At 43.3% G+C, this 20,748-nt stretch overlaps 2 protein-coding genes across 5 annotated transcripts in view; one reads left to right on the top strand and one right to left on the bottom strand.

The window, feature by feature from the left end:
- ide (insulin-degrading enzyme) overlaps window positions 1-5,711 on the top strand; it is a 32,736-nt gene extending 27,025 nt beyond the window's left edge. For all 4 annotated transcript variants that reach the window (XM_063875049.1, XM_063875048.1, XM_063875047.1 and 1 more), the window contains exons 22-25: window positions 579-640; window positions 3,445-3,517; window positions 3,600-3,667; window positions 4,927-5,711. In XM_063875049.1, coding sequence (XP_063731119.1) covers window positions 579-640; window positions 3,445-3,517; window positions 3,600-3,667; window positions 4,927-5,022 — 299 coding nt within the window. In that variant the 3' untranslated portion in view covers window positions 5,023-5,711. The remainder of the gene's footprint in view (window positions 1-578; window positions 641-3,444; window positions 3,518-3,599; window positions 3,668-4,926) is intronic.
- A 999-nt stretch (window positions 5,712-6,710) lies between these two features.
- The window catches only part of marchf5 (membrane-associated ring finger (C3HC4) 5), a 28,466-nt gene continuing 14,428 nt past the window's right edge, over window positions 6,711-20,748 (bottom strand). The window contains exons 3-6 of the mRNA XM_063875307.1: window positions 11,192-11,322; window positions 10,183-10,366; window positions 9,702-9,868; window positions 6,711-8,154 (exon numbers count right to left, since the gene is read on the bottom strand). Coding sequence (XP_063731377.1) covers window positions 8,038-8,154; window positions 9,702-9,868; window positions 10,183-10,366; window positions 11,192-11,322 — 599 coding nt within the window. The 3' untranslated portion in view covers window positions 6,711-8,037. The remainder of the gene's footprint in view (window positions 8,155-9,701; window positions 9,869-10,182; window positions 10,367-11,191; window positions 11,323-20,748) is intronic.

Raw genomic sequence — 20,748 nt, 5'->3', positions numbered from 1 at the left:
AAAAGATGTCCATAAAGGATATTACATTGTCTAAATGTATGTATTATGTAAAAATGTAAATAAAGTGTGAACTGCTATTTTCAATAATGAAAGATACAAAAGGACCAGGTCCGTAGCAAAGAGGCTAAGCTCTGATTCTGAGGGAATCTGAACCGGTGTCAGGCGTTTGCACAAACTAAAAGCTGCTCCCCCTCTACAATGACCTGAGGTTTGGTTAATTCATAATGGATAAAAGTAAGATGAGATGTGTGTGTAGACCTGAGAACATTCAGTGGATGTTGAAGGTTTAAAGGTCTGATTGTCATATCGGCTTTATAACAGCTACATACAACGCACTTCAGAAATCAGAGTGAAGCCGCGGCCGACAGAACGGTTTGTTGCCGGGGTGATTTAATGGTCTGTAATGGTCCCGTGTGCCTCCTTTTGTAAATTATAGCCTGGTAATAATATTTGAAATCTATCTTTTGACACTGCAAGACAATGCAGTGATGTATGGATGTGTTTCGTTAAAGATGATTAGTGTCAGGGAGCTTTTTAAAGAGTGTTTTTGTAACCTCTCGCGTTGTGTTCCTCCGCAGATAACACCGAAGTGTCCTATCTGAAGACGCTGACGAAAGAAAACGTAATGCACTTCTACAGAGTAAGTACTTTATATTTATTGTACAGTGTTCCTCATGCAGGTGTGTTCGTCAGAATCATACGTATATTATGGTTTTGTTGCTCTATACTAAAATGAAATGAATAAAAATATAGAAGATGTTTAAACGTGAGAATCAAAAGAAGAAATGTGCAATTAAAAAGTTCAAACAATTCTATAAGTAGAAGAAGTTATATGAATGTAAACGATTTAAGCTATAATATTTATCAACCCTTGTGCCTAATCAATAAACTGAATGAATATATTGATTTACACATGAGTTCTTAAAGTAAGCATCTGCTTCAAACAGATAAGATCAAATAAATATATTGAAATAAACATCTGAAGTATAATGATCATTATTCCTGTTATGAGCCGTGTTGGAGACGTACATGATGGAGGTGTTTTATAGTGCATGTTAACGACTTCCTATTAAATAAGGAGTCTGATTCTGTAATTAGTGCACGTTAAAACCATAAACACCAAACAAATCCCAGCCCTGAGCCTTCCAGCTTATCATTCACTGCACAAACAGTGTAATACTTCTCTAATGCCCCCCCCCCCCCGGTGCAGTTACTCCTGCAGCAGCCGGTGCTCTGTGTGCTCAGCCCGGAGTGATGGCGCTGTAGCCGCCGGGCCCCGTGGACAGCAGGGGCCTCATTAAGAGACATCAATCACAACGGTATTTTATGACCAGGAACATTTCACAGGTCCGTCCATCAGCGCTGAACGCCTGTTCCTCCTGATGGGCGTTACATTACCGGCTCTGAGAGGGTCCGCAGCGACACACTCTGCGGCGAAGCCTCTGCTCTAGAGGCGAGGCTGGGGTATCCATAGTGCATCCATTTCATCACTTCGGTTTAATTACAACTTTTAGGTTGGCACTGACTACTGGTTTTTTGGTCAGTATGATTTCTTTTTTCTCCAAACACAGAATAACAGAGTAATGTTATTTCTATTTGCGGACCAAAGCTCATTCTTGACCTTGGATATGGAAGTTTTTGGAAATCTGAACATTTTCATTTCCATGACAGCCTGATAACTTTATACAGCCACATTTGAACAGCACGAAAAAATTCACCACAACGTCACTTCCATTCAAAGTTCCCGCCCCGCCCACTTTCCAGTGAGAGTTATGCACGAGAGCGAAGCGGAACATAATAGTTTGTTCTTGTCTTAAAGCTGCTGAGTCATATATTGCACCTCAAACAACAAATAAATCCAGAGTTACGGTTTCTTTTCTTCCTCTAAATAAAAAAGGAGAGTAAAAGAAACAATGTAATTCAGAAATCTCAGTTTCAGTGTCAGCCTGCTGCCTGCCACTCGTCCCCCGGCAGACCCACTGGACATCCATCCCCTATTTATTCTCCATAAAAACAAAGCTGTCTCTGCCGTCTGACGACACATTTCACATCATCTTCATATGTCTGGAGTCATCATATCGTTTTTGACAAACAGAAATATTATTTTCTGGCATCACTTTAACATTTTCCAGGAGAAATCTGCATTTTGGTCTGAGGACGCACGCCGTCAGTAAGAGGGCCCCTGTTACCCAGTTTAGACAAAACCCTGAGCTATGAATCCTTTACCTCTTGTACATATGTAGCTTCATTACGGTGTGAACATCAGTGATCACATGTCTGTTTTGATTTTATATAGTATGTCCTCCTGAGTTCGATGCAGGTCTGAATAATTTTGTCATTTTGGAATTCATGCCACTTTTACATCTCCATTCCTGCATCCACACACACCTCTGAACAGAAGCCCAGCTCCTAACGCCATCATTTAAAATGTGGCTCTTTCTCCTCGTTCTCATCTGCTCTCAATCCTCTGGTTTCTACCGCAGATTATAAACGACACCCTGAAGTGTGTTCAGCACCAATACCTCTCCTGGCATAAACAACCATGACATTCCAATTACATTTTATCTCCGTATAATTGGGAAGCTGTTTTGTTTTTTTAACTGCTTCCTCCATGAGCCCACTCCCGGATAACGGGTTGGCAATGGATGGATTTACAGAGGGTGGCATTCGTGGCTTAAGAAAAATAGATTTTGAAGGGGGGAGACAGAGGATGAGAAAGGGTCTGAATCGAATCACTGAGCCCAGGTATCTGGAACAGAACCATTCCATTTCTGAGGAAAGAGCGGTGTCTGCCCCCCAGCCTGAGCACACACACACCCTGTAAATCTATGTGTGTGGTCAGCCTCACTTGGTTTTACTGGATCAGTCTGCCCCTAGCTTTCATCTCCTCCCGCCCACTGCTGCTATTCATAGCCGAGAGGTGACAGTGATGGGAGGCTGAGCGGAGGAGCTGCAGTCCTGACGGCTCACTGTGTCAGGGTGGAGCTGCAGACTGGGGGGGGGGGGGCTGCATCTCTGGTGATGTACAGGCTTTATTCTTATTTTCTTATTTAATTTTGGGTGGTTGTTTTGTCTGGGAGCCAAATCTGCTGACCCTCCTGCAGAGATCCCGGAGTTAAATCTGAAAACTAATTTCAAGAGCAATCATAGAAACAGAACATGGAAATATGTTGCTGATAAAAGTCATTTCTGCCCTGAATGTGACTGCAAATATGTCCTAAGTATGGCACCAGGGTCAGTAACTGTAGTAGTATGACTTGTTTCTTTGTTTCTACATAAATTCAGTTTTATTTAACTTCATTTGTTTTTGTAATATTTGTATTTCATTCTAAGATTGTGCAACGATCACAAAATCCAATTTCCCCGAGGATAAATGAAGTATTCTGATTCTTAAAATAAATCCTGGTGATTAATTGTGTGTGTGTGTGTGTGTGTGTCCTGCAGGAGCGTCTGACAGTGGATGCCCCGAAGAGACACAAGGTCTCCGTGCACGTCCTGTCCAGAGAGATGGACTCCTGTGAGTACAGCGGCTGCCCCTTCGTTCAGACTCTGTTCCTTCAGTGTGTCTGACCTGTGTGTGTGTGTGTGTGTGTCCTCAGGTCCCATCGTGGGGGAGTTCCCCGCTCAGAACGATGTCAACCTGTCCCCTGCCCCCTCCCTGCCTCAGGTAACCTCACCTTTACCCACGCTGCTACCTCTAATCTGAAATCACCCACTGAAACGCGCTCACTGCATCGATGCCTGACGCTGCGGAGAAACCAGCTGGTTGTGTTACCATGGTTACCTTACCTGTTAGCTTACAGCGCTTCAAACAGCTGTCACCTGACTGGTTATGCATCAAAATGTCCGCAGTAATCGAGGTCAAAGTGTATAATTTGAACTCTGACCGTAGCGCTCGGTGACAAATTCAACCTGTCCACACACCGGCGGCTCCGCTGTCTCCATAGCAACACAGCGCCAGCAGAGCAGCTCCGCCACGGATCATGTGCATGCAGCTAAACACACTTAGTTTTTATCGATTGAATTTACTTTTCAAAACTACAAACACATATTCCCTTTACTGTCCGAGCTCAGAGGCTGGCAGAATCAGGGACGTCTTTTAAATCACTTCTTAAAACTCAGCTTTTTATTAAAGCTTTGAACTAATGACGCCACTCTGCTTTTACTCACTCCACGCTGTATTTGGACTTTCTTTGTATTTCTGCTGCTATTGTTGAAATGCTGTATATTTCATTGGGAGGGTTTGACCCATGCTTTGTTCCTGCCTGAACGGCCTGTTCTTCACCCATGAAAAGCACTGTACCTGTTTTAAAAAGTGCAGGATAAACAGAATTATTATTATTATTGTTATTATTATTATTATTATTATTATTATTATTATATACTGGCTACTTTATTATTCTCAATTACTGACACATTTCCGCCTTATTGTTCCCAATTAATTTGACTCAATTCTTCTGACGTATTCGCTTTTTTTTCCAGCTTAATTTTTTCCTCAAATACGGAAATAATTGTCCTTAAATTTGTCAACCTCTGAGAACAATTCTATAAATGTTTTAAACTACACACACATATTTCTTTTTTCCCAAACATGACACATATATATTCCCTTTTTTTAAATCAATAACTAACTTCCTGTGTTGACTCATCATCTTTTCTGAAAGTGTGTGAATGTTTATGCTGTATTTTCTATTATATATGTTTTCCCTCCTATTTATCACATCGTTCCCCTTGAGTTGTGGAATTACTTTTTTATATTTTCCTGCGAGGGTCTCAGGAAAGAGGGGGTGTAAAGCCCCCGAGACACGTGTCATTTTATTTTCCTAAACAAATGAAACTTGTATATTGTTTTCTTAACTTCTGAACGATATTCAAATATATTTCTTCCTCTGACTCTGACCTACCTCTCTCTCTCCCCCCCTGCAGCCCACCCTGGTGCAGGACATGACGGAGTTCAAGAGGAGCCTCCCCCTCTTCCCGCTGGTCAAACCTCACATCAACTTCATGGCCGCCAAACTGTGAGGGGGTGGGGGGGGGGCGCAGCTCCACACGCAGGAAGACCAGCATCTCACCGAGCCTGTGTGTGTGTGTTTGCGGGGCTGCGTGTGCGTGTGCGTGTCCGGCTGCAGTCAATAGAGGAGATGCTCTGATCAGACGCGTTTTCATTTGAATCACCATGTTAGCTCGTAGCTCAGGTAGCGTTTGCACACTGAGAAGCTACACACACACACACACACACACAGACACAGACACACACACACACACACACACAACTACAGGAAATAGTAACAACCTATCAAAAGGCCACACCCCTTTAATGAAGAACCTGGAGGCGTTTAATTTGGATTGTTTTCAGACATGCTGCTTTGACGAGGTGTTCGGGGTTGTAGAAGATGAAGCGTAGCGCCGCGTCGTTTATCTGTCCGTACGTGTCACCAGGAGAGGACTGTCAAATAGAAGATTTTATCTGAATGGTTTTCCTGAAGAATGTGTTTATGATTTTTGATTGTTTTTAATCCCGGCGGGTTATGAAATGCTTGTAAAATGTTGGGACCCTTTGAGGAGCGGTTAGCTGGTCACATTTATTTTATTGCATTTTACAGTAGGATGTCATTCAGAAACCTCAGGGGAACCTCTTTGCTGTTTTCTTTGTTTTTACATTCAGTTTTACTAGTGATTGATTAAAAATAAAAACACTTTTATCCTTAAAATGTCTTTCAAATCACTACTCAAGTTGGTCTTTAAGTTATTTTTGTAAAGCTGAATTTAATTTCAGCTCCCTGTGCCTTTCCAGGGGTGGGGGGGGGGCTTCAGTTATTCTGTATCGGGCTGCTCCTGGTCCGACCAGGGGTGAAGATACCCCCCCCGATAAAGAGCTCAGGCTCTTACAGCAGAGATGTCATAAAGGGTGTTGAACGAAAGCTCCAGTCTGGATTTATTTCTGAATATATGCACTTCTCTCACTGAGCAATAAGCGGGACAGGGAACAGCCGGGCACCCCTCTGTTGGAACAGCCAGAAATCATCAGTTATGATTTACAGTTTTCATTTCCTCAGACCTGCTCTCAGGATCCTGTTGTTCCACAAGGTGCTTCAATGTTTTCCAGTGTTTTGCTACGTCTCAACCTGATCATCAACGACTATTCATCAGCTGCCTCTGTTACACGGCACCATAACCTTATGAGGTCGAAACCCAATAACCATGTAACCCCCCCCCTCCCAACCAACCAGTCAGTCACTCACAGGTCATGAAGTGGACAAACACATCAGGCTCAGGTCTGCCACGCACTATTTACCTTGTGAAGAACCTAGAGATTGTTTAAAATCTGAAGGGTTATTTTATTTCAGAAAGTCTTGTAGAGAAAGGAAGAGTTTGGGTCAGGAGTAAAAAGAGGGGGGTGGATTTTTAGCAGTTGAGATAAATCAAAATGATACGGAACAGCAGTAGGGCCACATGGGAATGTTTGGGGGGGATTTACGAGACAAGTCAGACATTTTAATTTAATCCTTGAAATGATAAAAAGCGTGTGTTATTAACATTCTAACTTATCTTAAATGCTAAATATGTATTTCTATCCGCCTGTCCCTAATGGTCTTCCGTACAGGACCCTTATTGGCTTGTTATGACATTTTGAGTTCTTTGTCTCTTGTTTCTAACGAATACACTACTGAACGGAACGGTATGTATTAATGCAACACGCGCTCAACTCGTGCACTTGGAAAAAATACGTTTATTCACACAAACCGACACCATGACAGGAAGTCTGGTTTGGCAGAGTGGAGAGTGATGGTGGATCGACTGGAGGAGCAGAGGTGTGAAGCAGTGTGTGCACGTTAAATACACAGGACTGAACATCACTCCGTCACACACTGATGTTTGCAGCTCCTCTGAGGCAGGAAACGGCAGTTAGATTGTGCACAAACCACACAAAGTGAAATCACATGATCTAAAACACACTTATAGAACTATACTTTGTGTAATGCTATAGAAGACATATTTTCACACTATTTGTCCAGGTTTTATTTTCACTGTGACCTCAATGCTCTTATTTAGTAGGAGCATTAAAACAAAAGCACTGACCAATCAGAACTGATATTCCCCTTTGAGTGTAGAAGCTTTCTTTTTTAACTGAATACATTCCTTACATCTTTTTAACCGAGCTTGGCTTAGCTTTCCCCCCCACCCATTACAGATGTTTTCCTACATATACATCATGAGCACAAAACTATTTATATCAGACTCATCTTTTGCCTCTAAAGGCTTCCACACAACCATGAAAAGGCATTGAGGTAGACCGAGTTGAAAATAAATCTGGAGTGAGAAAATATGGCTTTATTCATTTGGTTGCAACGACCCTTTAATTTCTTTTACGTGTCCTACCAAAATGTCAACCCGCCCAGTGAGTCCTTTTCAATTAACAAGAGTCCGGGTCCACTTACAACTTCCTCAGTCTGACCCGGGATCAGGTCCACACTGTTCATCTCAGTAAATGAATCCTCCGAAGCTTCAGAGATGCTTTCATTCCAAAACCCGGTCTCTTTAAAAAGCCAACAAGTGTCCATAATATCCACCCATCTGTTAGGTACAGCGTCAGGGCGACGGGCTCCGACCGAACTCGGCGTTTGTAAAGCTGAACACGGCCAAGGCATGAGAGAAATCAAATGCTCCTCACGTAAGGCGGGGGTTAGACATTAGTTTATGGCGGCATCAGGATTCATATCTCCTGCAGCAGGATACATTCGACACCGCTCTGACTTTATTCCTCCACCTTTGTGAAATCTCAAATAATCATAAATCATTCATTATAATTATAAAAGTATTTAATTACACATGCCCCACATTATTTATCTTTAAAATACAGTTATGTTACAATAAGTATTAGTTATTGACAGTCAGGCTCTTCCTCCTCCTCCTCCTCCACCACCGCAGCGTCAGCAGTTTAAATACAGCTGAACGTCACTCCAGTGAGTTGAAGGGAGGATAAGGGGTGACACTGATTCAGTCTGTTTTGTCCAACTGTTTGTCCCCCCTCCCCCCTCAGGCCTCCTCCTGCTCGGGGAAGTCGAGGATCTTGCGGTGGGCTTGTCTCTGGTACTGCTGCTGCTTGAAGTAGACCTTGAACGCCCCCTTGATGGCCACGAAGGCTATTCCTCCCTGTGGGGGGGAACGGAGAGAGCGTCAGTGTGAATGTAGAGATTCTCCACCCTCTTTTCTTTGGGGGGGGCGGCCTCTCTGACAGGTTGCATGTGCATTAGTGACGCCTCGATGAGGCTCTTTTCTGATTGACTGATCGCACCAACAGATCCCAAGAACACGTGTATCTGATGTTCAATATGTCGAGCGGTCATGGTGTGTTCACCTGGCAATGTTCTCTTTTGTGTTGCGAGTTGATTTTTTCAATCGTTTTTTACTTCATTAAGATGACTTTATTAATCCCCAAGGTGTTGTTTTACAATTACACACATAGGCCACATAGCAGGACCTATAGATGTGCACTCATGGAGAGGGTGTAAGCAAAGGAGCAGTCGAGGGGCATCTCGGCATCCTTTCGATAAACACATAAGGCTCCTGTAATCTGGAACGCTGCAGGCCGGCAGTGTTCATTTCAGAAGAAGAAGAAACCCTTACTGGTCCCACAGAGGGGAAATTAACATTCTACATTCGACCCATCCTAGTGTTAGGAGCGGTGGGCTGCTGTATGCCGGGGGCAGTGTAAGATAAGATGTACCTTTATTAATCCCCTCGGGGAAATTCAGTAGTTAAAGCAGCAACAGAATAAGAATAAAAACAGGACAGTGTGGGTTCACACAGGATAGAAAATAAACATTAAAATGATGTACAGGTCAGTATCTGTTAAAACAGAAATCGAATTTAAGGAATTAGGGAACAGTGTCTTGCTCAGGGACTCCTCGGCAGCACTTGGTCTTTCGGGGACTTGAACCGGGGACCTTCTACTGTAGTTCCAAAGCCAAGTCCCTATGGAGTTCCCCACCCTGCCACAGTAATGAGAACAATGACAGGAGTGGTTGGTCTTGTTCTTTTACTACTATTAGTACTACTATACTTAAATGTGGTTTTAGAGGAAATATTATTTATGTATACACACACAATAGAGGAATGGAATACTTTCTCTCAGGTATCGTTTTCCTTTTTGACAGAATTGCACTTTAGTATTTTCATTTGATGCTCTTTTGTACTTCTACTCCACGACATGTATCTGTCAGCTTTAGTGGTTCACAGTATGATCCCCTTCTCCTCTCTCTCTTATTAATACGTTTTAAATCTAATTTTAATTTCAGCACACCAGGCTTGTTCAGAAACCATTACATACTGTCTATGCGATAGAAAATGTAACCCTTCAATAAATCGATCAGGGTTCATGTTCGCTGTCATCGGGTAAAAACAAAGCAGCATCATTTAATGGTTCCCATGTCTTCCCTCTGACCTCAGTAATAAATGCCCCCCCTTAGGAGAAGCAGCTCTCCCCTGCAGGCTGTCTCTCAGTGAAGGAGGACAGATTGTTGGATAGTACCCCATGAGCCTCTCTGGTTACCTGTCTGTCCGCACCACCCGGTAATGAGGAGAGATAAGGGCTCAACTGGATTCATTTATTAATGAGCATTGTTGCTCCCCCCCACAACTCCTCATCTCTACTGTATTTCTGCCAGTGTTCTGCTGTGTGTGTGTGTAGCGGGACCCACCAGGATGGTCCTCTGCAGGTTGGAGTTGACGCTGCTGAACATGAGCTTCCCCACGATGGTGGCAATGGTGGGGAAGACCAGCGCGCCGCACAGGATGCGCGTGGCAGAGACGTGGTCCGCCAGGGGGCTGGCCTCCGCCGGGATGCGGGGGACAGGGCAGCCAATCCCTGCGGAGACACAGAGAGCAGGGGAGGCCACAGGAGGAGTTCAGTACAGCTGAGTAAGGCGGAGCTTTAGATTAAATGAGCCTAAACCAGAAACGGTTGAAAGAAAATGCAGCCACAAGGCCTTGTTTAAGAATATTTGGGGCTTGATGTGAAACTGGGGGTGGGGGGGTTGATTGGATTACAGTTTGATACTAATACAGGGACAGCTCCTGCTTTAATTATTAACCAATCAGCACTCGACTCCCGCAGACCCTCACATCTAACACTGTTTTTATAGTACTTTTTAAGTGGGGGCTGCTGGAGTGTGTGCTGACCTGGGAAGATGCTGTTGAGGATCTGCAGCTTGTTGGAGTATTTCCTCCACAGACGCAGCACGTAGTCCTCCCAGCGGATCATCTTGCCCAAGATCAGCATGACGGGGATGGTGGGCAGGCCGATGAGCAGGAACAGAGGGTCGGCCCGCTCCATGACATCCAGACCCTCCTTATGGCCCACCACCTGAGGAGCAACATGCAGAACTCATTTAAAATCAAAGAAAAGGAGGAGGTGGCGGAGCAGAAAAGAGCCTCTGGGACACGAGCAGTACTATACTTTTCCACATGCAAATTATTCACTCATTTATTTATGTCATGTTACACTGTGGAATACTTTTTGAATCTTCATTTTTATCTTTGAGGAGAGAACACAACTTTGGATTCATGACGGCTGACCTGTACCCAGTAAAGAAAAGAAAAAGAGGACAAGAGAAAGAAAAAAGGTAAAAAGACAGGGCTGGATGTCAGAGAGATTAGCAGAAGAAGACAGACAGGAAGTAAACCCTATAAGGAACAGCAGAAGAAGACAGACAGGAAGTAAACCCTATAGGGAACAGCAGAAGAAGAAGACAGGAAATAAGCACCAAAGGGAACAGAAGAAGACAGACAGGAAGTCAACACTATAGGGGATGGCAGAAGCAGAAAGGAAGTAAAAGCCATAGGGGATGGCAGAAGTAGACAGACAGGAAATACACACTATAGGGAACAGCAGAAGAAGACAGACAGGAAGTAAAAACTAAAGAGAACAGCAAAGGAAGACAGACAGGAAATGAACACTATAGGGAACAGCAGAAGCAGACAGGAAATACACACTAAAAGGACAGCAGAAGAAGGCGGACAGGAAGTGAACATTAAAGGGAACACGGTATGGGCTCTGGCTGTGCATCACCACCGCTAAGCTAAAGGCGGCTAATGGTCAGTGTGATGATGCAGTCTCCTTCAGTCACAGCTTTAGAGTAGTTTATTATGGAATGTGCCCACTGCACATATCACCAAACAAACGTCTCACCTGCATGACCGTGACGGCTCCGTATGTGACGGCGGTCCAGTAGATGGAGCCCACCATGATGCCTGCAGCAGCGAAGGGGCCCGCCTTAGAGATGAGCCGGTCGGCCAGGTCCAACACATAGACCACGGGACCTGAAGGGGGACAGGAGCTAGGAGTGAGGACAACGTTTTTTTAAAGTTCTTATTAACACTGTTTCTTGGAATTGTGAAATTAAGCAATAGTTTAAATTCAGTGCTAAAACAAAACTGCCTGTACTGTAGAGTTATGTAATGTACTACAATGTGCACATTTTAGTACAACCTCTAATGTTTCATTTTTTATATCATTTATTTGATGTTTTTACAGTAGCCTATTTAAATATCTGCATTTGATCACTGATTTTGTATCACTAGGTCAACAATGTAAAGCTCTTTTGTATGAAATGATAACTGATGGCCTTTTTGATTCACTTTTTTTAATGTAATCCCAGTGAATTAGTGGAGAACGATTTATGTAAATCCGCACATGAACATCCTGTCACTGGCAACGAGTCAAACACATCTGGGTCACAGAGGGTTAGACAGACTGTGTGAGATTGTACAGCAGGGGTCATGAGACTCCTGCAGGTAATACATACAATGGAACAGGAAAGGAATCAAACATATACGAGCTATTCGACTCCTAAAAGAGGTACCAGATGGAGGTTGATCCGCTTTTGCGTAAAAGTTAAGCAGGTCAAACTACACCTGTTCTATTTACGGTACAAAAAAATATTAAAAAAGCTAAAAAAACAAGAAACTTCTCACTAAATCATCACAACGAGGTCAGGCACATCTTTAAGTCCACATGACAACAATGCAGTCATGTGATGTTTACGGAGGGATCAGGTGCACTTGATCTGCAGGATTTCTCTCCCACAGTCCCCCCCCCCGCCTGAAACGCCTCCATTGAACTCCTTTGTTTACTTTTATAACATTGTGACATCACTAGGTAACACTTGTGCTTCTATTGGCTAACGCTCCAACACACTATACATGATAGGCTAAGGCGCGGGACATCTCTAGGACCCTAACCTGTCATCATCAGAGCCGGCCAGCTAACCAATCAGAGCAGGCTGGGCTCTGGTTTCAGACAGAGGGTGGAAACAGGTGCTGCAGCACAGGCAGTATGAGAAAAATAAAGAGCTGTTTGAACATTAAAGCAGGGAGACATGTCCCAGTAGAGACACAAAATACAAATATCAACCTGAAAACAAGCAAATACCCCAAACGTGCCCTTAAGAACACCACTGTAATGATAGGACTTAGAAAGCTGAATAAAAGGGTTAATCCAAAATTCCACCTTGGGCAGCTTCAGCCCTGCCTGACATCAGGAGAATGACCTGAATAAAAAAGAGACTCAATTCTCCGCTGCGTGCTCCTCTCTGGTGTTCCAGGCTGACTCGAGGGAAATCATACAATATTTACAGGAAGGCAACCTGGTTTCCTCAATCAGACAGGCCCAGCCACATCCTATTAATAAACTGCCCAGGAGTCAGTGGGGGGGGGGGGGGGGGGGGGGGGGCTACACAGCACTCCAGGCCTCCATGTGTTGCATTGCAACCCTGTAACCTGCATGATAAGCTCCACAGAACAGCTTTAGAGTCCCTGAAAACACACTTTCTCAGAAAGCTAACTGTAACCAAAGCTGCCCTGTGGACATCAGTTTCTGACACACCATGAGGACTATTTTACACAAGAGATTTCTGTAAACAACCTGTTAAGCATTAGTTACAATGAATACACCTTTCTGTTTTCTCCCTCCAAACCATTCAAAATTAAGAGAGACAGAACCAGGATCCTGGTTTCTACTGCTGAAATGTCAACAGGCAGATTTTAGCAGCTAAAGTCCAACTTTATTTATATAGCACTATTTGTACATAAAAGGTATAACCAAGTGCTTAACAAGCCAAAAACTAAACACAAATAAAGGTAATTAACAGAGTAACATAGCTTTATGATAAAAAACCCGACACTTAATACCAACAAGGGACTGAATAAAACAAGAATGCAATAAGTTTAATTCAATTAAAGTCAAATTGAAAGGTGGGTCTTGAGTTGGCCCTTAATAAAGTCTGAACACTCCCTAATGCCCTCTTCTGGGAGGCTGTTCAGCAATTGTGGGGTGTAATAGCTCGGCATGCCTTCAGAGGATGGTTTTATAACCTGCATTGTTCCAGTCTTACAGTGTAGTTAGTCTTGGTGTTACACTATGAAATAATGATCCTACTCTGGTATGGTAAGGAAATGTAAGCAGGGATCCTACAGCTTAAGGAAGGTTCTATTTAAGACTTTTTAATGGCACTTTAAATTAAATTCAAGTCTGTATGCTGAAATGTTCCTTATCCGGATCTGGACAATAGCAAGAAGGACTAACGCACGTGTTGGCAAACATAACGCTGTCTTGGATAACAACTTGTGCTGGATATAATAGCTATAGCCTATGATTGGAAGCTATGTTTTCAGTGTTTTAATTAGGTTATTACGAGCCAAACTATGTGGTTGAAAGTTGATATTCATAATCCCATTTTCAAACCTTATCTTGACACACGTCTTGTGTGCTTGGGAAATAAATGGGTGAAGAGGCAATAAAGCAGTGCTGAGTCATTGGTCTTTGTGAAAGTAGGACTTGGTTCAAGAACACTCTCCCCTCTGGCCGTGTCAGCGGCACATTGATACATATTTTGTCCAATTTCATTTACGCTACCATGCTGGTGCCAGTTAAAAACACATCGACCTTGAAGCACAAAGAGCCTCCGTCAGTTAAAGTTAAGGACGGCTGTGCTGCCAATGGTTACAGGATGTTGGCATGGAAATACCGACAGAGCTGCCATCTCCAAGTCATCATTTAAGATGTGGACAGATTTTAATGCTCAAACCTGGGAAAATTGATTGGAATTTTCAAATGGATTTAGGAATATTGCAGAAAATAAGATATGTGACAAAAACCAGTTTATGATACCTGCACATTTTGTTCAGCAGGATAACTTCCATTCTGTAATAACACCACCTTTATGAGTGAGCTAACTATTGACTTTAGACAAATTAGATGCTGATTTCACGTCTCCACCGCTAAGTTAAAGGCGACTAATGTCTGGCATGATGACGCTTTCAACATATTGCAGAAAATAAAACCTTGGGGAAACACATTTCTGATCACATGTTATTAAGCAGGATGAGCTCCACATATAAAGACAACTTCATGATTTTTGAAGCGTAAATGCAATGGTCAGAAGTAAATAGCTACACTTTAAACAAACTACATGTCTACACCGCTAAGCTAAAGGCTGCTAATGTTCGGCGTGATGACCTTTAGTAGGCTAATTTACCCTTGTTAGCATCTACTTTGGTAAAGACACTTAAAAGTGAAGTTCATCAGTGGGGCATTAACTGACGTAGAACAAAACGTGAAAACCTGTTGTGCTTGTGTAGACCTTAGCCCTTGCGGCATCAAACCAAAGACATTGACTTCAAAACGAGGGAGGAAGTGCCAAAATGTTTACTCATTTCTTGGTTAGGACTCATTTTGGCACCCCTCTATAAGCTACCACAGCAAGTGCAGAAAGAGCAGCAGCTTTCTAAAATAACTGTGGATATTTTGGGGTTAAGGGTTTTTTCAGTCGGGACACAAGACATAAGGTTTAGCTGTTGGAGCAGCTAGGTCCTGGTGACTCTGTTGCCCATAAGTACTTCCCACAGGATAAATTCAGCCACTGTTGGCTGTGTACCTATTTTTGCAGCTGAGTACATTGAGTCTAAAAAGGCTTCCAGTCAGGTCAGTGAACCAGTCGTTCATGCTAAAAAACACTTCACCTAGCAACTACGAAGCCAAAGAAAGCCGCTTTAAAAACACATCGGAAATATCTCACATTTTATTTAAAGCTGTTATAAACACAGATTCTCTCTGTCATCCACTTCCAGCCGTTTTAATGCTCTCCAGAGCTCCTTTTTACAGCGTTTCCACTTGGATTGATCTGGCGTAGCTCGAGCATATTGTGATGACGGTCTGACTCCCTTCGGTTTTTTCCCTGTCTAAGCATTACGCCATCACTTCCAGGCGGAACTGGGTTGCCCTTTATGGCTGCTGGCAGGATGGAGAGCTGAGCAATTCCTTTCAGCCACTGGCAGCAGATTCCATAATTAAGATAATTAAAAAGAAGGAAGGAGGAGGAAGTGAAGAAGAGAGGTGAAAAGTGCAAGTGCAATTCCTCAGTAGTGGGCCCGCTGCTCCAGCTGCTTTGTTTACACTCTGAAGGGAAGGAGCAGCAAGGACACACCGTCCTCCGAGTTATATTCCTGGCCAAATTAGCATGATGGGCTGGCTTGGCTCTGCAGCAGGTGCTGGCGGGAATACAGCCAGCGCAGCATTTTGCTACTCTACTCTTTGGTCCTGTGTCCAAACAGTGTCTATTTCTGGCAAAAAGGTGCCAGCAAACACTCCCAGTGCTTTTTATAAAATGATATCTTGACAACATATCACTGCTTTTGACTTGAAGACACACCCCTAATCTACGTGCGCTACTAAGTATTGTTTTTTTAACCTTGAGCAGCATAAGCCTCACCACTCAGTACACTGACTGGCAGCAATAATCAGTCAATCTTCTCCCAGACATATACTGTTTTTGGTCTTTGTTAAGATAAATGACATCTGAAAAACAAGTTTCTCTAAATTTCTAAAGAAGAGTCACCAGCGCTTTGCTGAAAAGTTTGATTTTTCTAATAGAACTGTAGGAAAAGAGGCTTGGAGCAGCATTTTTCTCAGGAACTTGAAAAAGAGAGATAGTGCTCAGAGAGGCATGCTGTTTGGACAAAGGCCTCAGTGGGCTGCTGCTGCTATCTTCTCTTTCCCCGTGCCACAAGACAGCAAAGAGAATGAAAACCTGGGTTAATAGAAAGGGTGATCTGGGGGTCAAATCAACCCCAGTTTGACTAGGCAGCACGCAGGGGTCACACCCTGGGAGGCAAACACGAGTAATGCCTGTCAAGGTTGAACAACAAATAGATGAAATGTAACGTTTGAATTGAAACACATGGGAGTGATTACCCTTGTGTGTTTAGTCTTGGTTCCCCTTTGTTCCTTGTCCGGTTGTCGTCGTCATTCCCATGCTCGTCGTTTCCTACATGGTCTAGTCCATATTCTGTGCCTGTTCCTGTCCATCCGTCTGCCTTCCTGCTTCCACCGGAGGTCCCGCCAACACCTGTTCCTGTTCTGTTGGGGGTCCCGCCAGGGATCCCACCAACATCGTCTCCTGCCCGTTGGGTGTCCCGCCACCACCTGTTCCACCGGGGGTGAGGCCAACATTGTCTCTTGCTCCGTTGGGGGTCCCGCCATCACCTCTTCCGCCGGGGGTCCTGCCAAAACCGTCTCCTGCTCCGGCTTCTGTCCAGTCGGTGGTGCCGAAGGTTCCGGCTCCTGTTCCTTCGGGGGCCCTGCCAAACCCAGCACCTATTCCTCCAGGGGTCCCACCGAATCCAGCGCCTGTTTCTTCGGGGGTCCCGCCAACATCTTCTCCTGCCATCCTCCAGCCCGTCCTCCAGAGGTGTCTCACCGCCCTCCAGCCCGTCCTGCGGAGCTGTGTCGTCGCCCTCCTGCCTGGCCCCCAGAGTTTCCCCTGCTCCCGCTCCTTGAGTCCCTTGTTAGTTAGTGTTTCTTTGTCTGTAAGTACAGTTTTAATTTTAATAAAGTTCGCCTTTTTGTTTAAACCCTCATACCTGCCCTCCCTGTTCGTACTGCGTTTGGGTCCATTTTTCCACACCCCTTGACATCATATCTATAACTAAGAACAAAAAAGTGAAAGGAACACTGCAGCAATGATGCAGCAAAAGTGACAAAGCTATACTCCTCTTGCTAACTGTGAGGAGCACTAATGCCCCAGGTATTCTGCAGCTAGAGACTAGCTCTATTTGCAAACAATTACAGCACCGTAAAGGACATTTCATTTAAAAAGGTCTCCCAAAAGCATCAGAATATGGAAAAGCAAGTAATACCAAGTACTATGTAAATTAAGCTTGACCTAAGGCTGACATCTTGCAAATCAGCAGGCCACTTTTGCATGAGGTGATGAGGTCTGAGGCCTGTTTCATATTCTGTAGGATTATGACTATCACAGACTTCTAACGACGTGAGGTTTTAGTATCAGGGAAGCACTTGAGGACAGCTGCAATTTCACAGATTTCTCGGCAGAGCGGCAGCGTAACTCCACTCTTCTACACCCCGCCAGCCTTTAATGAGCTGCTCCTTCAGCTTCCTCCTGTGACCTTATTTCTCTCTCCCAGACACATCAAGCCTCTCTGCTCCATGCGTCAGACACTTTTTAAGGGGACTAGAGGAAAAAACACTCTCCTAGTGGATGAAACTCTCAGGAAACTGAGCAGGCTCTGTGCACATAACTCACTGTCGCTTAACTTCCTGTCCTGATCCATTCTGGGCTAGGGGATGAATTCAACGTGTAAAATCAAACGGTGGTGCAAATTATTAACCAGGCAAGTATTTACTAGAACTGCCACAACAATGTGTAAGCTGACCCAGAAGTTAGCACCGCAAAAGCTCCCTCTACAAAAAAATATAATGAGATTTTTCTTTTGGATCTCAAAAAATTGCAGGAAAAAAGTCTTAAGTTTATGATGCTTATACATTTTGTTCTGCAGGATCATAATCTCCGTATAACAACAACACGTTTATGATATTTGAAGCCTAAATGCAATCGTCAGAAGTAAAATGTTATAGGCTATAAACTGATGACAAGCTGATCACCACCGCTAAGCTAAAGGCAGCTATTGTTCGACATATGATGTTTGGTAGTTTATTTAGTCACTCGCTAACAACCGCTGCTTTTATTACACATTGAAGATTCAAACATACACAAGATGGGTTTTTACTGATGTGTTTAATTTCAAAATCATGTTCCAAATACTTTTATTTGAAGGGGACTGAAAGTGGGGCAGAATCTGATTTAGACCTCATTCCTTCTCCACTGATTAATGGTAGGAAATATGGGCATGACATGGATCATTTTTTGTTATTGAATTCCCGTGCACAGCAACAGATTGAGAAGATGTTGGGGTGAGCCAAATGATCTCAAAACGAATTTGGCAAATGTTTAGTATTACACTTATATCATTTTAATTTATGTAACAGAGTCCATTTATGATTTACTTTTATTTCCAAACATTCACTGTAGTCATAATGTCAACCACAGCAGCAGGGTCACCTCTGCCGCTTTTCTAAGTGAAAAGTTTCTCTTGTTTCACAATTTCCAATACCTTAGTGGTATAATAGGATTATTCATAAATACATCTCAGCTCCAAAGCTCAGCTGCACTATTTGCATAAGATAAACATCCTGATTTTCAGAGAAAACAAACATTAAGAGACACATCTCTCACAGAGTTATTTTCTCAGAGACAGCCAGCTAGATGTGGCTAAACCAAAGTTAACACAACCCTCTGGATGCCTATACAAAGCCCTATATAATGAGCGGTGATGGAGGCAGTCTGCTGCATCATTCTCTCAGGCTACCATCACGCAGTCAATCCGCCACAGTAAAGAGGAAGCTCCCTTTCAAAATAAACCACCGGCCCATCCATGATGACATTGTATTGCTGTTGGTCAAACCACTTGAGGATTTGAACACATTACAGAGAAACACAAACTAAGGAGTGGGAGTTTGGCGCTGATGAGTGTAAACATTTTACCTTCCGAGCCACCACTCCTCTCAGGCTAAGAATAACGACGCAATGATGTGGCAGAAAAAGTCCAAATCATGACTTCAAAAGAGTTTAAAGAGGCCTTATTCTCCCTTTTGAAGTTTTCCCTTTCCTGTAATGTGGTATATAGGTTTGTGTGCATGTAAATGGTCTGCAAAGGTTAAATTCCCAAAGTTCTTCCCACCCCCCTGCCTGCAAACGCCTCCATTGCACTACATTTACTCACATTACTAACATAATGACATCACTCTGTAACACTTGCTCTTCTGTGGCTAACGCTCCAACACATTGTACGCGATAGGCTAATAGGTGGGACATCTCTAAGTGGTTGACAAATCACAACCAGCTAACCAATCAGAGCAGACTGGGTTCTGGTTTCAGACAGAGGGTGAAAAGAGGGTCTGCAGCACAGGCAGTATGAGAAACATAAAGAGCTTTTTGAACGTTAAAGCATGGAGACATGTCCCAGTAGAGACACTAAATACAAATATGAACCTAAAAATGAGCAGAAATACAACACAATTTAAACATCCGATGGGGGAATTTGAGCCATTACTATAACCTTGAATAGAAAAAGGAAAGGCCATTCACCAATACCCAGTTCGCAGCCAATAATCAGCTCTAGAGGAACACTGGGTTATTTATTGGGGAGGATACATTTGTAGAAAGCTGAGCTGAACTTTATGCTGATAGAACCAAAATGACTGACAGCACAGCATTGGTCACCATAAATATACATGAACCTGTTTACAAGCCAGAGCCAGGCCTCCTGCAGACATGCATTGTCTGGGGGCCAGCTACCTCTCAGATTGCAATTCATTTTCTTTTTTTTCTGGAGGTTGAACTGACAGGGGCTCATTGGCTGATCGGATAACTTAGTGATATAGCTATATATAACTGAATATATGTCCAAGTTTTGGCTGTTGGCTGTAAAACTTCAACAAAGGGAGTCAATTATTCTTGTTGCTGTCCCTGGAATATGTTTCAACAAACAGGGCAAAGTTGCCCGGTTATGTATAAGCATGTGTTTGGGAAAACTGGAAGCCATAGTCACTCTCTCGTGTCAGGATAATTGAGGCAGCGTCTTTCTTTAAACTGCTGCTGGTCAGTCAGTCAGGAGCTGGGTCCTATAGCAAGAGAGCGCCCTTCTGTTCCTCTTCAGACTGAAAGGAAATATTTACCCAGATCACTACAGAACATATGCTGGCGGCAGAGTAAATAAACATGCACTGAGGCAGCACAAACAGAATAGCAGTCAGAGCACAGTTGCAGGCCGTCTGCTTACAAGGAAATGTGCTCTGTAGTGAGGCTTTAATGTTAACAGGTGCAAAATGAGTGATTCAATGTTTTTCAGAACGAGGGTTTGGATTTAGAACTATTCGTTTTTTTGCACTTTTTTTAATCTATTTTAGTAAACCAGCAGACAGGCACAATTGTGTTGTTTACTAAGCAGCTTCAGCATTGCACTCTCATATTTCAGTGGTGTAAAGTACCAAACTTACATAAGGTACCTGTACATTACTCGAGTGTTTTTAACTGTGCAGCTCGATACTTCTACTCCACTATGATTCAAAGGGAAATATTGCATTTCACTAGATGTGTTTACTGCCTTAGTTACTTTATAGATTCAGACTTAGTACTTTTATTATATACTATAATATATTATTATAATACTCTATCAACTACTGGTTATGCTAGTAGCAGCTAACGTAACCTCAGGCCGTTAGCTTCAAGCAACTGATCAGACTTCACACAGCTCCATGTAAATCCCCAAAAGGCTTTTCAAAAGAGGAATTTGTATCCTTTAACACTCCTACATTCTCATTTATACGTT

The sequence above is a fragment of the Eleginops maclovinus genome, chromosome 22 (assembly GCF_036324505.1).
Source record: "Eleginops maclovinus isolate JMC-PN-2008 ecotype Puerto Natales chromosome 22, JC_Emac_rtc_rv5, whole genome shotgun sequence".
Taxonomy (NCBI): Eukaryota; Metazoa; Chordata; class Actinopteri; order Perciformes; family Eleginopidae; genus Eleginops; species Eleginops maclovinus.
Note: the sequence above shows the minus strand (reverse complement) of the source record. Positions and strands in the feature narration are given on the sequence as shown.